We start from the raw sequence: 15,240 nt of genomic DNA, 5'->3' as shown, positions 1-15,240 counted from the left end.
ATACAAAAAAAAAAATATATTTTGACATGTTAATGTCAGTTCTTAAAAAAGAAGAAGAATGGAAATAAAATGTTATGCCTGGGCCTTTATTTTATGAAGTCCTGTTTTTTATCATACTTTGACAGTGTTGCTGTTAATAACAGCTTTTGCTTGTAGTTCTGACCTCTCCATGAATTTTTTGTAGTGGTGTATTTGGGTTATTTTTGGAATTATGTGACAAATACTAACAATTTTTTTTTTTTTTTATGATATGGCTTTGGATATTTGGATGGATATCTGTAATATTTTGCTGAACAGCATGGTTATTAAGAGCATTAAGCTTACTATTTTAATATAGGGAATGCAAACTTGTGCAACAGGAAACGTTTTTTTTAGTTCCTGTATTAGCTTAGACTTGCAGTAGTGGCTTGTGAGTAACCTTTAGTGGCTCCTAAAGGGAGTTTAATTTTTTTAATTGCATGTTGTGTGAGTAGACACCTGAGCAGTTAATTCTTTAAAAAATTGTTTTTGCACGTGTGATGTGTGACTGAGGCTGGAAATGAGACTGAGGCATCTGGGGGGCAGTACAGAGCTCATCCCAAGCCATGAGCTGCCCATTCCCTAGGGCACGAGGAGCAAATGAGGGCATTGCATTCTGCATCATTTCTGGAAACACATGCCATTTTGCAGCCAAATCCCTGTGCTGTATAGAGACATGCCTTGCAGTGTTTAGTTACATTTGCATGATAGCATAAATTTAACTGACTAATGTTTTACTTAAAAACAGGTTCTTTATCTTCCTAGAAAATTGACTTTCCTTTAGGGAAAGTGTAAAAGTGATACACTGCTCTGTACCTTTAAGATGGGCTTGTTTATATATAAACTATTTATATAAACTATGAAACTAACATTTGCAAAAGCTTAGTAAAAAAAACATTCATTTGAATGCAGTTTCTTTCAGTAATTTATTCTTTCTCTTTTTCCATCATGAATAATTGAAAACCATTTCACAGGAGCAATTAGTCATTCCAAAGGTTCGAGTGTGAAAGGTAATTGTGTATCTGCAATAACAGCAGCATTTGCCATAATAATGGGAGGAAAGCAAACTGCACATGTAAATCAGTAACATCTGTGTTGTGTGATGCTATTATCTATGAATGCTGAGGTGTATTTGTATCCTTTTCATCTTTTTTACTAATCAGAGCAATTGAACTTAAACTGAAATGCATTGTTTCCCAAATGGCAAGTACAATCCTATTAGTTCATTGGAAACCAGCCTAAACTGTCTGCAAAAGGCTTTGTACTGCATGGAGGGAAGTGCAGTGGACGAATGAGGAAAGAACTGATCTGCCTCGGGAATGCTTGTAGGCATCATTTCCTTAATAATATGCTTTAATTACACAGCTTTAGTCATGCTTTTATGACACTTCTCTTTGGAGAATATTACAACCTTTCTAAGGTGGAGCTGTGGTTCTTCGGCCCCTGAAGTGAAATTCTCCCTGCTCTGACATGTCCCAGAACGTAGCAGACATAGAGTAAACTCATGTAGAGAATAAGGCAGGAGAGCATTCCTAAAATGCCTAAAAGCAGCATCTTGATGGTGTCCAGTAAAAATCAGTATGTGAACACTGCTGCATTTGGATGTTTGTCCATACATCTTCCATGATTGTGTATTACTTAAATCTGTTTTCCTGCCTGAATACGAGGTTTTCCTTTAGTCTAACAGCTATTCTTAGTCGCCAGCTCAGCCACAAGCTCATTTTGGTCAGAATTGTGCAGATAATACTATAAACTCTTATAATCAAAACTGTGAAGAAGTGCTATTCTTGCATGGATTCAAAGAAAAGGTGGGCAGTGAAGTTGCATTCGTATAAATCGAACCTTAAAATGTGTAAAATAATGTGAGCAGTTAAGACGACAGTTGTCTTTCTACTCTGCTCTTTATTAGACAAGCTCAAAAACCTTTCCATAAGTCTGTATAAATAATGCTGCTTTATTTACCAAAGACAATGGACAAGTTTGATAAAAATAATTTGGAAGAAATGTTTATAAAGGAGACTTGGAAAAAAAAAAAAAAAGAAAAGAAAAGAAAAGAAATTCTCTGTGATCAAGAAGGGTGAGCTTTTAAAAGGGATGACTTCATAGAAAAACTGAAGAGTGAAGAACTTAAATATTGCAGAACTTCATTTATGCTTATATTTCAAGTCACTGAGCTGTAGGGATCTGTGTTAATCCCATAGATTGCACTGCAGTTTCAAAATTCCAGGGAAGTACCCCCATGCTAGTAACTGATGAAGTGACAGGTAGCTTGTATTCTTTCAGCTGAAACTAAAAGTTGAAAGCACAGTTACCAGAAACCAAAGTTCCCCAAGCAGACAAAAAGTAATGCACATTCAATAAGCAGCCAAACAAAAACTGATAAAGCCTTTGAGTATCAAGAGTTTCTTGTTTTTTTAAGACCTTAATTGGTGCTAATTCTGAATTCAGCTACTTTCAGGATTACATCTAGTTTATGTGTATTACATTTTTTAAATATACATACAATAATGTATCTTGAAAAGTCAACTGTACTCACCTGCGTATATTTGTGTCTGTCTTAGAAAAAAATTGTTTTTAAGGGCCTTACTTCAGTCATGATAGTATCTTGATCACAGAACAATTAAATCTAAGCTGGTATTCAAAATGCTTGTGCTTTTAACACACTGTGCTAAGTCACAGAATTTCTGTGTAATATATATGTCTCCTCTGAACTCTACAGGGTATAACCATCAACGTATATGTGAAAACCAAAGGCAGAAATCTCCTGAATTCTACAGCAGAACAGCATCTGAATCCAACGTGTATTTGAATAGCTTCCATTACCCAGATCGTAGCTACAAGGACCATGCCTTTGATACATTAAGCTTAGACAGTTCTGACAGTATGGAGACAAGCATATCAGCATGCTCACCAGATAACATTTCCAGGTAAATAATCTTCACTTCTGTAGTGCGATGGTCATAAGTTTATAATTAAACAAGAGAACCTGTAAATGTTGATGCCATGTAATGTAAGTGCTGCTAACTGGTAGAAAAAATGTAAGATCATTAGATAGATATAATATTTGTGTAAGCCGTCAGATATAATGACTGTCTTGTCAACATACAATATTTAAACATATTTAAAGATGGAAGATAAAAGAATTGGAGAGACTTTGAAATGAGGAAGGCCACTCAGAAATCAGTGTCTGTCCTGAGCATCAATGATGAAATCACTGACACTCTTTTCTGAGTGGGATAATTTGTGAGCTTCCTGTGAGAGGAAATTTCTTTTAAGATATCTGCCAGGGCTGAAGTACATTCATTCCGTATGTCCAGCATATTAACTTGCTGGATGCTTATGCTGAAATGCTTAGGAATCCTCTGGCAATTCTTTTTGCCCGTTGCCTTCTCTTTTCTGGGTCAGTAGAAATGAAGAGCTGATACTGAAAGGCATAGAGCTTTCCACTGTTTTTCTTATCCTCAGAGACTGCCAGCCCAGATGCTGCAGTTGGAAGGAACGTTAAGAACTTGTATTTAAAAAACAAGCAAGCACAAAGCAAAACAACAAAAGCAACTCTCAAAATTGTGCCCCAACAGTTTTCTTCTCACAGTCTGCTTTTAATGAATGTGCTTTCCTTTCTGCATACGGTTCTGTCCCAAGAGGTTCACAAGCATCAGTGGAGGCTGATAATTAAATAAAACATCCTCACAGGATTCAGAATCTCTGGTGAACACAAGGATGGCTTTTTGGGCTAGCTGTTGTTTTATTCAGCATCTGTTTCTTGTAAGCACAGGAACTGGTCAACCCACAGATTTCCTCTTTTAGTCTATCACTGCAATGTTAAGAGCTTAGAAAATACCCATGGCATGGATTCTGCTGGCTAAGATTTTGCTTGTTTGCAAAATCACATTCGGACTCAGGTTTCTGAGGATTTTTGTTTCAAATAGATACACAGATAGTTTCTGATAGCCACACACAGCTGGGAATTATTTCTGTGGTGATAAGTGCATCAAAGATGAAAGAATGTAACTAAGCTGAAGCATTTTCCCATTTTTATATGGGAAAACCTACTTCAATTAATCCAATTCCAGGTTGCTTGTTAAAATTCAATAAATAAATTTTTGTTTATGGCCCCGTTGCTTTTGTGGCCTGAATGAATTTGCACTGTTCCCATTCTATCTCAGTCCTTCATAGTCTGTGTGCTGCTGAGTAGCACAAATAAACATGTCACTTGGCACCCACTGCTGCTTGAGTGATCAGTTAGCATTTTCAGAATAACCCCAGGTCAAGTTTCTCTGTGCCCTAAACATTTGAACCCGTTCAGTTTCCTTGCATTGTCTATTGACTTTGGCAATGACAACACAGCTAGTATTTAACATAAACTGTTTTTCCTGAACAGCATAAAATAAAAAATAAAATAGAGTGCATGTCATAAAAATGCCACAGTTGTTAAACTGAGATGAAGCACCAAAATATGTATTGAAAGAAAGATGCATAGTATTGCTTTTTGGCTGCCTATAGGCCCGAGATAGTGCCCTTTGCAAGAAAGAGAATGCATTTTGGCAGCGGTTTTCAGAATGTTAGCAGAGTATCTGAAGTGAATACTTCCACTCCTAAATACTTATCTTCCTGGGGAAATGAAGAGTGAGATGGAAGCACCTTCTCAAAGAGTATGGAACAACCTCTATATTATCAAATGAGTATCTGCTGAGCCGCAGTGGAGTTTACTCAACAGATTAAAATTCTGACAGATCATATGAAATAGGAAATCACTCCTTTGTGTTGGGCTTGTTTGGATTATTAATTACTAATTAATTATTAATTAAAGCATCAAATCGTGAAACACTAGGGTGCCTATATTTTAAGCAAAACATCACTATGAATCAAAGGGCATGAAAGGTATTCTGCACATCATGTGTCTGTGACATTTTAAGGCATTTATAAGTGTTTGAGGGAACAATTAATCATTGCATTAAGCTGGAACATTCCACAGCAGCGAGTATGGTAAATCTGTAAAATAAGATTTAATGAGAAAATCGCATAAATTGAGGCTAGAAATGTAGCAAGTCTGTGTACTGAGCCTGTGTGGTGGTCTAGCAGCAACTACAGGGTGCACTGTAAATCTGTTTATCATCTACACATTAGGATCCCTTTGCTCTGAAGCGAGATACCATTGCAGAGCTTTTGGGTCCAGTATGCAGAAATGACACCACCTTTGACAGGAAGCTGAAAGTGTCATCCAAGCACCCTTTTATTGCAAGATAGAGCCAAAATGGCAAAGATGATAGCTATGTTGTGATGGTCCAGGATCTAACACGCTTTGGGATCACCTTTGTTTCCTTGGCTTGCCGGTTATTTTAACTACCACACACTATCTGACACTGCTCTGTCACTGAATAGCTTTTAGAGATACTTAGTAGTCCACCTTATTTGCATCAAGTATTTTCTGATGATGAGCTTAGCGGGACAAAATGGACAGTCCATAGCCAGAAAGTTCTAAATCATATATTTAGCTGCTACTCATGCAACCTCTGACAAACATGTTCTGTTAGAACATAATAACTGCTTTCACAGAATCACAGAATCACAGAATCACCCGGGTTGGAAGGGACCTCAAGGATCATGTAGTTCCAACCCCCCTGCCTAGCAGGGCCACCAAACATACACATTCAGATCAGGTTGCCCAGGACCCCGTCCAACCTGGCCTTGAACACGTCCAAGGACGGGGCATCCACAACCTCCCTGGGCAGCCCGTTCCAGGGCCTAACCACTCTCCTAGTAAAGAACTTCCCCCTAACATCCAACCTAAATCTTCCCTCCTCCTTTCATCCATATTCTGTTATCTGAGAGAAAATGATGGATCACAATGGACTGTCAGGATCCATTTTAAGTACTTGAGTCTGTATTTTTCACAACTCCATGTGGAGAATGTGTATCATACACTTTATAAGTCATTTCTGTTAGTGGCTACTGCAGTGAATGGATAAGAAAAGTATCAACTCAATTCATAAATGGTTTGTGCGGTTTTAAATGTCAAGTATTCCTTTAAATAACTGCTATATTGTTGTTTGTTTTGTTTTGTTTTTTTCCATACAGCGCTAGCACATCAAATGTTGCAAGAATAGAAGAGATGGAGAGACTTCTGAAACAAGCACATGCTGAAAAGACTAGGCTGCTTGAGTCCAGGGTAAAATTAAGTTTTATGAGTAAAAATAGGAATGAACATTTTAGTTAGGTAATACCTTCCTAAAGATTGGACCCTAAATAGCTTACCCTTAAAAGAATTGCCTCTCCTCCTTTAGTTTGGTCTGGTTTTGTTCTCATGCTACATATTTGAGCCCATACACATTAACTGCTGTTTCAGTGGATGAGCTCAGAGAGTTGTGATCGGTGGCATAGAGTCTAGTTAGAGGCCTGTAACTAGTGGTGTTCCCCAGAATTTGGTGCTGGATCTGCTCTTGTTCAGCATCTTCATCAGTGAGTTGGATGAAGGGGTAGAGCCCACCTTCACCAAGTTTGCTGATGATAAAAAGCTGGGAGGAGTAACTGATACACTAGAAAGCTGTGCTGCCATTCAGCGAGACGTGGACAGACTGCAGAGTTGAGCAGAGAGGAATCTGATGAGGTTCTACAAAAGCAAGCTTCTGGGAGAAATAACTGTGTGCATCAGTGCAGGTTAGAGGATGACCTGCTGGAAAAGCGCTCTGCAGAGAAGGACCTGGGGGTCCTGGTGGACAACAAGTTGGCCCTGAGCCAGTAGTGTATCCTTGTGGTCAAGAAGGCCAACGGTATCCTAGGATGTATTAAAAAGAGCATGGCCAGCAGGCCAAGGGAGATGATCCTCCCCCTCTACTCTGCTGTGGTGAGACCACATTTAGAATACTGTATCCAGTACTGGGCTCCCCAGTTCAAAAAAGACAGAGAACTCCTAGAAGGAGTCCAGTGGAAGGCAACAAAGATTTTCTGTATGAGGAAATTCTGAGAGACCTGGGACTGTTCAGCCTAAAGAAGGGAAGACTGAGAGGGGATTTGATCAATGTTTGTAAGTATCTAAAGTGCATGAGTCACAGAATCATAGAATGGCCAGGGTTGGAAGGGACCTCAAGGATCATGAATCTCCAATCCCCCTGCCACATGGAGAGCCACCAGCCTCCCCATCTAATACTAGACCAGGCTGCCCAGGGCCCCATCCAACCTGGCCTTGAACACCTCCAGGGATGGGGCATCCACAGCCTCTCTGGGCAGCCTGTTCCAGCACCTCACCACTCTCATAATAAAGAACTTTTCCCTGACATCCAACCTAAATCTTCCCTCCCTCAACTTAAAACCATGTCCCCTTGTCCTGTTGTTATCTACCCTTTCAAAGAGTTGATTCCCCTCTTGTTTGTAGGCTCCCTTTAGGTACTGAAAGGCTGCAATGAGGTCACCCTGCAGCCTTCTTTTCTCCAGGCTGAACAAGCCCAGCTCCCTCATCCTGTCTTTGTAGGGGAGGTGCTCCAGCCATCTGATCATATTTGTGGCCCTCCTCTGGACCCTCTCCAACAGCTCTCTGTCTTTCTTGTACTGGGGGCTCAGGTTGGGCTCTTTTCGGTGGTCTGTAGTGATATGACAAGGATCAAATGGCCAAAAACTGGAACACTCTAAGTTCCACACAAATATGCAGAACTTCTTTGTGGTAAGCGTAACTCAGTACTGGCACAGGCTGCCTAGAGAGGTTGTGCAGTCTTAGTCTGTGGAGATACCCAAGACCCATCTAGATGCCTAGCTGTGTGACCTACTGTAGGGAACTGCTTTAGCTGTAGGGTTGGACTCGATGATCTCTTGAGGTCCAGTCCAACCCCTGCAATTCTATGATTCTGTGAGTTCAGGGCAAAATCCCATCAGAAGCTCATCAGCATTACTCCCATACCTGCTAAAAGAGTCGCTTATGAAAAAACATCATTTCTAGAGTGATGATATTTGCATTTCTAATTCCTGTTCTTAGTCCACTTTGCTGGATGTATATTCCTGCTGACCAAAGAGGCAAAAAGGAGTTTAATCCTAGCTAGAAATGACATATGAGGTACAGTTTCACATATAATTGTCCTGCATTTGGCCTGTTATTTAGGAACGAGAGATGGAAGCTAAAAAGAGAGCTCTGGAAGAAGAGAAGCGTCGCAGAGAGCAACTGGAAAAAAGACTGGAAGAAGAAACTAGCCAGAGACAAAAACTAATTGAAAAAGAAGTGAAGATACGAGAGAAACAAAGAGCACAGGTGAGATATGTTAACAAAAATTTTTTTTGGTGCAGGACTCCTGCTATAGATGAAGTGAGTGTACTTCTGCAAATGGTAAACAGAGTGACTTCCATTTAAATAAATTGATTTAGTATTTCTGAGGTGCATCTGTGTCACTAGGAGTGTGTTTGAGGCATTGGAGTCTTAGATGTCCATGTATTTATTTAAAGCTAAATATTAGCTTAGATCTATTCAGCATCTTCTATCTAAAGAATTGTTGCTTCCCAAATGTTTGACCAGAAAAAAAAAAAATAAAGAAAAAGAGATAAAGACACCTGTTTCTTTATTCAGCTACAATTAAGAGGATCTGCATGGTACAGCAAATAGACTAGATTGGCAGGAAGACAAACCTACCTGTCAGAAAGAGTGATCATTTTCTTTGTTTTTTTCGTTCTTTCATACAGTGACACCTAATTTCCAGAGTTTTTCCCTCCTGTACTTCCTGATGGTTAGAAATGTCAACTAGGGGAAGGAACTCCCATCTTCACACTTGCCAAAGCTAGTTCCAGCTTGTATCATAAAAGACTGCGTAATTTTAGAAGGGTGTTAAGAGTTCTTGCAGGCAGCACAGCTTCCATTGCTCAAAGAGATTAGTTGTAGAGAATGCAATGAGAGAAAGTCCCTTAGATTTGTGACTCACAGTGGTATTTAAAATGCTAACTATAGGCGTGGAACAGGGGCAGATTAGGTTATCAATGTTCTCTGAAGTCAGTGTACAGAAACTGCTTGCATGGGTCATTCAGGGCAGCTAACCTAGGCTTCTGTTCTGAACAGCCCTATGTTGTATGTCTGCCCTGACTGCAGCATGAGCCTTGGGAGATGAGTGGTCTTCTGCATTTAAAATGAATTTCTGTGCCTAGACCCTCTAGGTATAGAAAACAGGCATGCTCCCTTTTAGCTGGCAGAGATCCCAAATCACTGCTACTTGTTCTCCCAACTTATCCTGTCTGTCTTAATACAGACATTGTCCTGAACTGTGACCAAGAATGAGGCACCATTTCCTGTGCTGCTTTGCTATCTCTTGCAAAGGGATACACTTCAGCAATCTGTACTGTATTGCTGACTGCAAACCAGATACCATGTTTAACTAGTTCAAAAGTAGTTCTGTTTTGTTTACAGCAGTATTTGTTAGGTTACGGTTCACTCTTTCTTCCTAATTTTCCCATAATAATATGTTCTTACTATTTATATTTACATGAAGATACCTTAGCACTTAAATGAGTTAGATGTATCTAGCCCAGAGAGGTAATAGGTTTGCTTAACCTCCTGCCAGTGAAGTTCTCACACTTCATATAAAGCATTAACACCCCTTTCACATTTAATTCATGTTTTAGTTCTAAACCAGCTATTCTGTTTTGCCAGCTTATCAACTGATGATTTCAGGAGACTTCCATGTTCTAAATTCACTTCTATAAAGGTGCATACACTTCTTAAAAGTAATTTTTAAGGATCTTTCGTTTAAAGAAAACAGGCTGCAGCAGAACTTATTTCTGTTATCTTCATTGTGAGAATGTATGGGCAGTTGACAAGTAGTCCTTGCACTAGAAAGGGTGAAAGAGAAGACTTCCATTCAAATAATAAGATTTTCTTTCCTTTGTTGCAGGCTCGTCCATTGACTCGCTATTTGCCCATTAGAAAGGAAGACTTTGATCTACGAAGTCATATTGAAACAGCTGGTCACAACATAGAGACCTGTTACCACGTCTCCCTCACAGAGAAGACCTGCCGAGGCTTTCTGATTAAGATGGGAGGGAAAATTAAAACATGGAAAAAACGATGGTTTGTTTTTGACAGAAACAAGAGGACTTTTACGTATTATGCAGGTAGGTTGCGCAATTGGTGTTAGGCTACATCTGTCCCTCTATTTTCCTCTCAACTCAGTTGTGTTATGAACATATAGGGAGTCCCAAGTAAAACTTATATTTCCATTTTATTGAGTATTTTACTTGCACACTTGGGGAGGGTCCAATTCTTTCTTACAGAGTTTAATACTAATTGCCAAATGATGCAGTAGTGCCTAACAGTCAGAGGGAGACATGGATACGCAATAGATTTCTAGTACACAGTATATTGGCTCCACATAATTTACTTTTAAATGTTACATACTTCCCGTAATGACAGAACAATTTATTGTACCCTTTGTAGAAGAGTAACATTTATGATATTTACCATTAAAATTAAACCAAATGTTTCTGCAACCCCTAATCTGATGTGCTGAGAAGTGTTTCAGGGTATTTAATACACAAAAGTAGCCTTGGCATTTGCCACGTTTTGAGAGTCTAAGGAATTTCAAAATGAACAACTTGTAACAATTAAGTTTTCTGTAGACTAAAATGTATTATGGTATCTGGAGCCATTATATAAACACTGCATTGTTACCTTAGGTCAAAACCAGATTTGGAATTTAAGAACTTACATATCTCACAGATTGCTGTGCAAATCTATACATAAGTTTAATGTGAGTTTCAGAGGAAGGCAGAAAAATGGTAATTTTTAAACATCACAAGAGAACATCTGGTACCACAAAAACCCAAGCAATTCCATTTCTTTTTATGATATTATTGCTTTCCAGCAAGTCATGAGGAACTTAAAAGTTATCATCTTAAAAATACATTGTTGGAATTAATTACATATCCAGTGATGATTCCTTACAAATTTGCAGTAATTCTTGGAAGGATGTGATGAGCAAACATTCTGTTTTACTTTGTTCTTAACATCTGGTTTATTGGTTAGCAAGGCGTATAACATACAGTAGTGTCCTCATCAGGTATGATTTTTTTTTTTCTTAAACAGTTAACAAATTTGGTTTTGAGTGCTGTACAACTGCCATAATGCAACTTCAGCTACCAAAGAAAGCTTCTCCTAAGTCACAAGGACTCCAGCCCAGCAAACAGTTTCATAAGAATTCTGTACTAGCTGGGCAAAAATGCAGCTGCTTGTATGAGTGAGGATCTGCCCAGATCTTAATTGTACAGTAGACTTACAAAAAAGCATTTGTAAATTAGAAGAGTAAATGCTAAGTGAATGTAAGGCTTTTGCTGTCAAGTTGTATTTCAAATTTGCTTTTCATAGTGTTCCCCTGAAGGAAAACTGTGGGCCTTAGCCTGCTAGCTGTGTTGTAAGACTTCATCAGTATCTCAAGTCTGGTTTTCATGGAACTGGAAGTCTGCCTTAAAAACAGTCAAATTGAAGAAAACTTATTTCCTCAGAAAGCAGGCAGAAAAGAAGAGCAAGTAGGAAGTGTATCTCTTGAGAGACTGAAAGTGTTAATCCAGTTATTTATCTGCTGAACGTGTATGAAAATGCTGAATAATGTTTTGCCTCTTGAAGAACCATCCGTATCAGTTTTCAAAAACTGTTCTCTCTTCTCCATTCCAGATAAACATGAAACTAAATTAAAAGGGGTAATTTATTTTCAAGCTATTGAAGAAGTCTATTATGATCACCTAAAGAATGCATATAAGGTAAGCTTTGTTATTTTGACTGAGTTATCAAGCATATGGTAGTACTCTAAGTATGGCAACTGCAGTAAAAATCAAAGAGCATTGACATTATAGAAAACAACAAACAAACAAAAAAAATAAAACATAGTGGAGGCAAAGGACGATGAGGCCAGAGCAGTGATAAGCGTTGTTCTTTTATACTGTTGAAGCAGAGATAATAGAGCCCTCCTGCCACATGATGGTCCCACATTGACATCTGCTGTGAGGAGTGCCATAGTCTGCTGCCACTAAAATTAGTAGCTCTGGCAAATTTAAGAAATGGCTGCATGCAGCTATCATAGGGAGGGAGGTACCTGCTACGTGCTGCTCACATCTGCAATTTAGATGATCAGTCTGAATATGAACAACCTGAATATCTTTAATGTGTGGATTTGTGAAAGCCAAAGTGGTTTTGACCGTTGGACATAATCCCTGCTGAAGGGGACTTGTTTGGGCATGAAGCAGCAGTTTGGACTCCTGTAGTGGTATGTGATAGTCTAATGGAAATATGAAAACATTGATACTGGATTTGCATATACTTTAAACACATCTTTGTTCCCAGTGCTGCAGTGTAGGGTGCAGTGCCTTTTTCCCCCTTAACCGTGCCCTAAATCTCCTTGTAAGTAATTTTATTTCTGTTGCCAATAAATAGCTTTGATTTTTCACTGCTTTGATATCTTTCCTTCTGCTTCTTTTTTTTCTTTCAGAGTCCCAACCCACTACTCACTTTCAGTGTTAAGACACATGACCGAATATACTATATGGTCGCTCCTACACCAGAAGCCATGAGGATATGGATGGATGTTATTGTTACAGGTGCAGAAGGCTACACCCACTTCATGTTGTAACAAAATGGGGCAATAGGGCATACTGCAATAACGTTAATGTATGAAGTCAGCCATATGTAGTAAAATCTGAAAAGCCACATAAAATAACAATGAATACTCTGAAATATCCTCCTTATGATGTGCAGCCAAAGCCTCAGGATGGAAGGGTTTTCTAAATGCACTGAAAAGGGGGACTTGCTACTTATTTTAGTTGATCTTTCTAGACACAAAAGAGCTAAAGCTCTTGAGAAAGTCACAGTGCTCCGAAACAAATAAACTGGCCACTTATATGACAACATCTTGATTCAATGATAATTTTGTACCAATTGTCTTAAACAGAGAACATCTTCATCAATAGTTTACAAATGTGTGTTCTCTCATCAGTATGCAAAAATTCTAGTATCAGAACAAAAAGGTGTAATAGCATATATTTTAATATGCCACATTTGACATTTATAGATGATTAGGTGACTTTTAAAAACTTTTAGTCAAGTATTTTATAAAACTATGAATTAAAAAGCTGCCCTAAGGTACACACGGTTCTTGCCTTAGTAGTTAAGTATTACAACAGAGCCAAAGAGTTACATGACTCCCTTATTGTAATATTTCAGATTGTTAGCTGCATTTAACTTCCTGTAGGGGGACAGTGCCAAAACTCTTCATGACTTGTACAAAACCATGTTAAACCACCCAGTGATACTGACTGTAAGTTTTAAGCCTATATCTATGAAGCTCAACAAGAAAAGGACAGCTTTATAAAGATGCATTTATCCACAAGGATAAGAAATGGAAACATGGATTAACTTTGTCAGTGGGAGGACTTTTGTAGTCTTCCGTGATGAATGGATTGAGCAGATTCCGGACACTGCAGCGATTTTTTGTAGTCAAGACCCACCTGATGTGGTTCTGATCGTTCTCTGTGCCAAATGAACACTTGGCTGAAACCTCAAATGCTGGTCTTCATGAAGCAAGCATTGAAGTATCTACCTATCAAAATTTTTTGAAGCAGTGTTTTTAGCCAAGGAGACTTTTTAAAAGTGTATCTACTCAGAATAATGCTATTAGAATAAAAATGGAAAGGCAAGCTCTAAGGGTTTACACTGAGCAGTGTATGGATAAATAGCATGAAAATTTTATGTATCGGGGATTGAGATTCCTAAGACAATAAAAACAAGGAGGATACAGTGGTCTCCTATTTAAAAATTACAAATTCCAAATCCTTGAGAAATACTGCAAAACTTAGGTAAATTGAACTTCAAGAAAGTCTCCTATTTGACTTTAATGAGGTTCTATTTCAGTAATCGATACTTGTGCTATGTAATTTGTTTGTGTAATAAGAGGAAGCACGTAAGACATTTTTCACGATGAAAAAAATGGCTATTGATGAAGCAAATGAAAAACTGAAAGCAAAACAAGTTTGCTGGCAAAATATTTTTGTTGTACTGTTTCAACCCTGTATCTGTTAAGAAGGGGATGCATTCCTCCTTGTATGGTATACACAGGTGATAAGGTTGCTCTAGCATGACATTTGTCAGTTTTGACTTGAATCATGAAAGAAGGGACAGTTGTCACAAGGTAACTGTTATCATCTGTGCAGATCACAGTTTATAATCCAACAACTTTAAAACACTATCAGAATAAATTGCTTTGGTATATGTAATTATTATTTTTCCCTGACGTATCTTGATTTTACTTCTTAGTATAGTTATAAAGGTTTTCTAATCATGATTTTTGTATCCTGCATGATGCAATGAAGGCATTTCAATAAACGTTTTTAAAAATACACTTGTTTTAAATGTTCACTTGATTCTTGATGCATTTCTGTTTGTCATTTAAATTATATTTTATACATTTGTGCAAGCAATGTTGTGTTAATCAATAAAAGTTTAACCATTCCATGTGTTTCCCCATAAAAGAGCTATGGAAAAAAATTTTTCAAATGAAGTTACAAGGGAAGGGTCTAGAAGGGAAGACATATGAGAAAGGGCTTAAAACTGAGCTATCTCAGCTGAAACTAAGATAGTATCTACCCTTATTCCATACTGTTTACATCACTCTCAGATCTCACAGTTTCCCATAATCCCAACTAATTGCCATTGCCTATCTTGCTTTTTGATTTATACACACACCTATCATTCTTCTGCTCTGTAGGCCATCCCTGTATAATGTCTGTGCAGTTCATTAGTCCATGACTTTGGGCTCCACCTGCCATAAGAGTCTCTCAGGGCAGGAGAGATGATGGATGGTATTGGATTACTGCATGCTGGAGATAGCTCTGGTTCCATCAGAATTTATTATTCTTTAAAATAAATATAAATAAAATAAAAAATGGAGTCCTATGGAACTTCACTAGTGACCAGTCACCAGCCTGATGTAACGCCATTTCCAGTAACCCTATGAGCTCAACCCATCAGCCAATTATTCACCCACTGCACTGCGTTTTTTGTGTTTTTGTCTAGCATTATGTCAGGCGCATTGCCCAGATGGAAGTTGTAATGACAAACGGTACTGAAAGCTTTGCTGAAATCAAAAAAGATCACATCTATGGTTTTCCCTAGGTAAACTAGGTGGGCAATCTTACTGTGAGATGATTGAGATCATCGTCTGGCTCACCCACTTGCTTGCAGTCACCAGCTGAGCTGGGGCTGGCTTCAAC

At 38.4% G+C, this 15,240-nt stretch overlaps 1 protein-coding gene across 3 annotated transcripts in view; it reads left to right on the top strand.

The window, feature by feature from the left end:
- The window catches only part of PHLDB2 (pleckstrin homology like domain family B member 2), a 141,136-nt gene extending 126,769 nt beyond the window's left edge, over positions 1 to 14,367 (top strand). For 2 of the 3 annotated variants that reach the window (XM_042868341.1, XM_042868340.1), the window contains 6 exons: positions 2,738 to 2,945; positions 6,097 to 6,187; positions 8,108 to 8,254; positions 9,879 to 10,098; positions 11,654 to 11,739; positions 12,465 to 14,367. In XM_042868341.1, coding sequence (XP_042724275.1) covers positions 2,738 to 2,945; positions 6,097 to 6,187; positions 8,108 to 8,254; positions 9,879 to 10,098; positions 11,654 to 11,739; positions 12,465 to 12,605 — 893 coding nt within the window. In that variant the 3' untranslated portion in view covers positions 12,606 to 14,367. Of the gene's footprint in view, positions 1 to 992; positions 1,029 to 2,737; positions 2,946 to 6,096; positions 6,188 to 8,107; positions 8,255 to 9,878; positions 10,099 to 11,653; positions 11,740 to 12,464 lie in introns of all 3 variants that reach the window. The other variant, XM_042868339.1, reaches the window with a different exon arrangement.
- The last annotated feature ends 873 nt before the right edge of the window (positions 14,368 to 15,240 follow it).

The sequence above is a fragment of the Lagopus leucura genome, unplaced genomic scaffold (assembly GCF_019238085.1).
Source record: "Lagopus leucura isolate 7727_CA_CO unplaced genomic scaffold, USGS_WTPT01 Super-Scaffold_100001, whole genome shotgun sequence".
NCBI classification, from domain to species: Eukaryota; Metazoa; Chordata; class Aves; order Galliformes; family Phasianidae; genus Lagopus; species Lagopus leucura.
The sequence above is the reverse complement of the archived record's forward strand: the minus strand, read 5'-3'. Positions and strand labels throughout refer to the sequence as shown.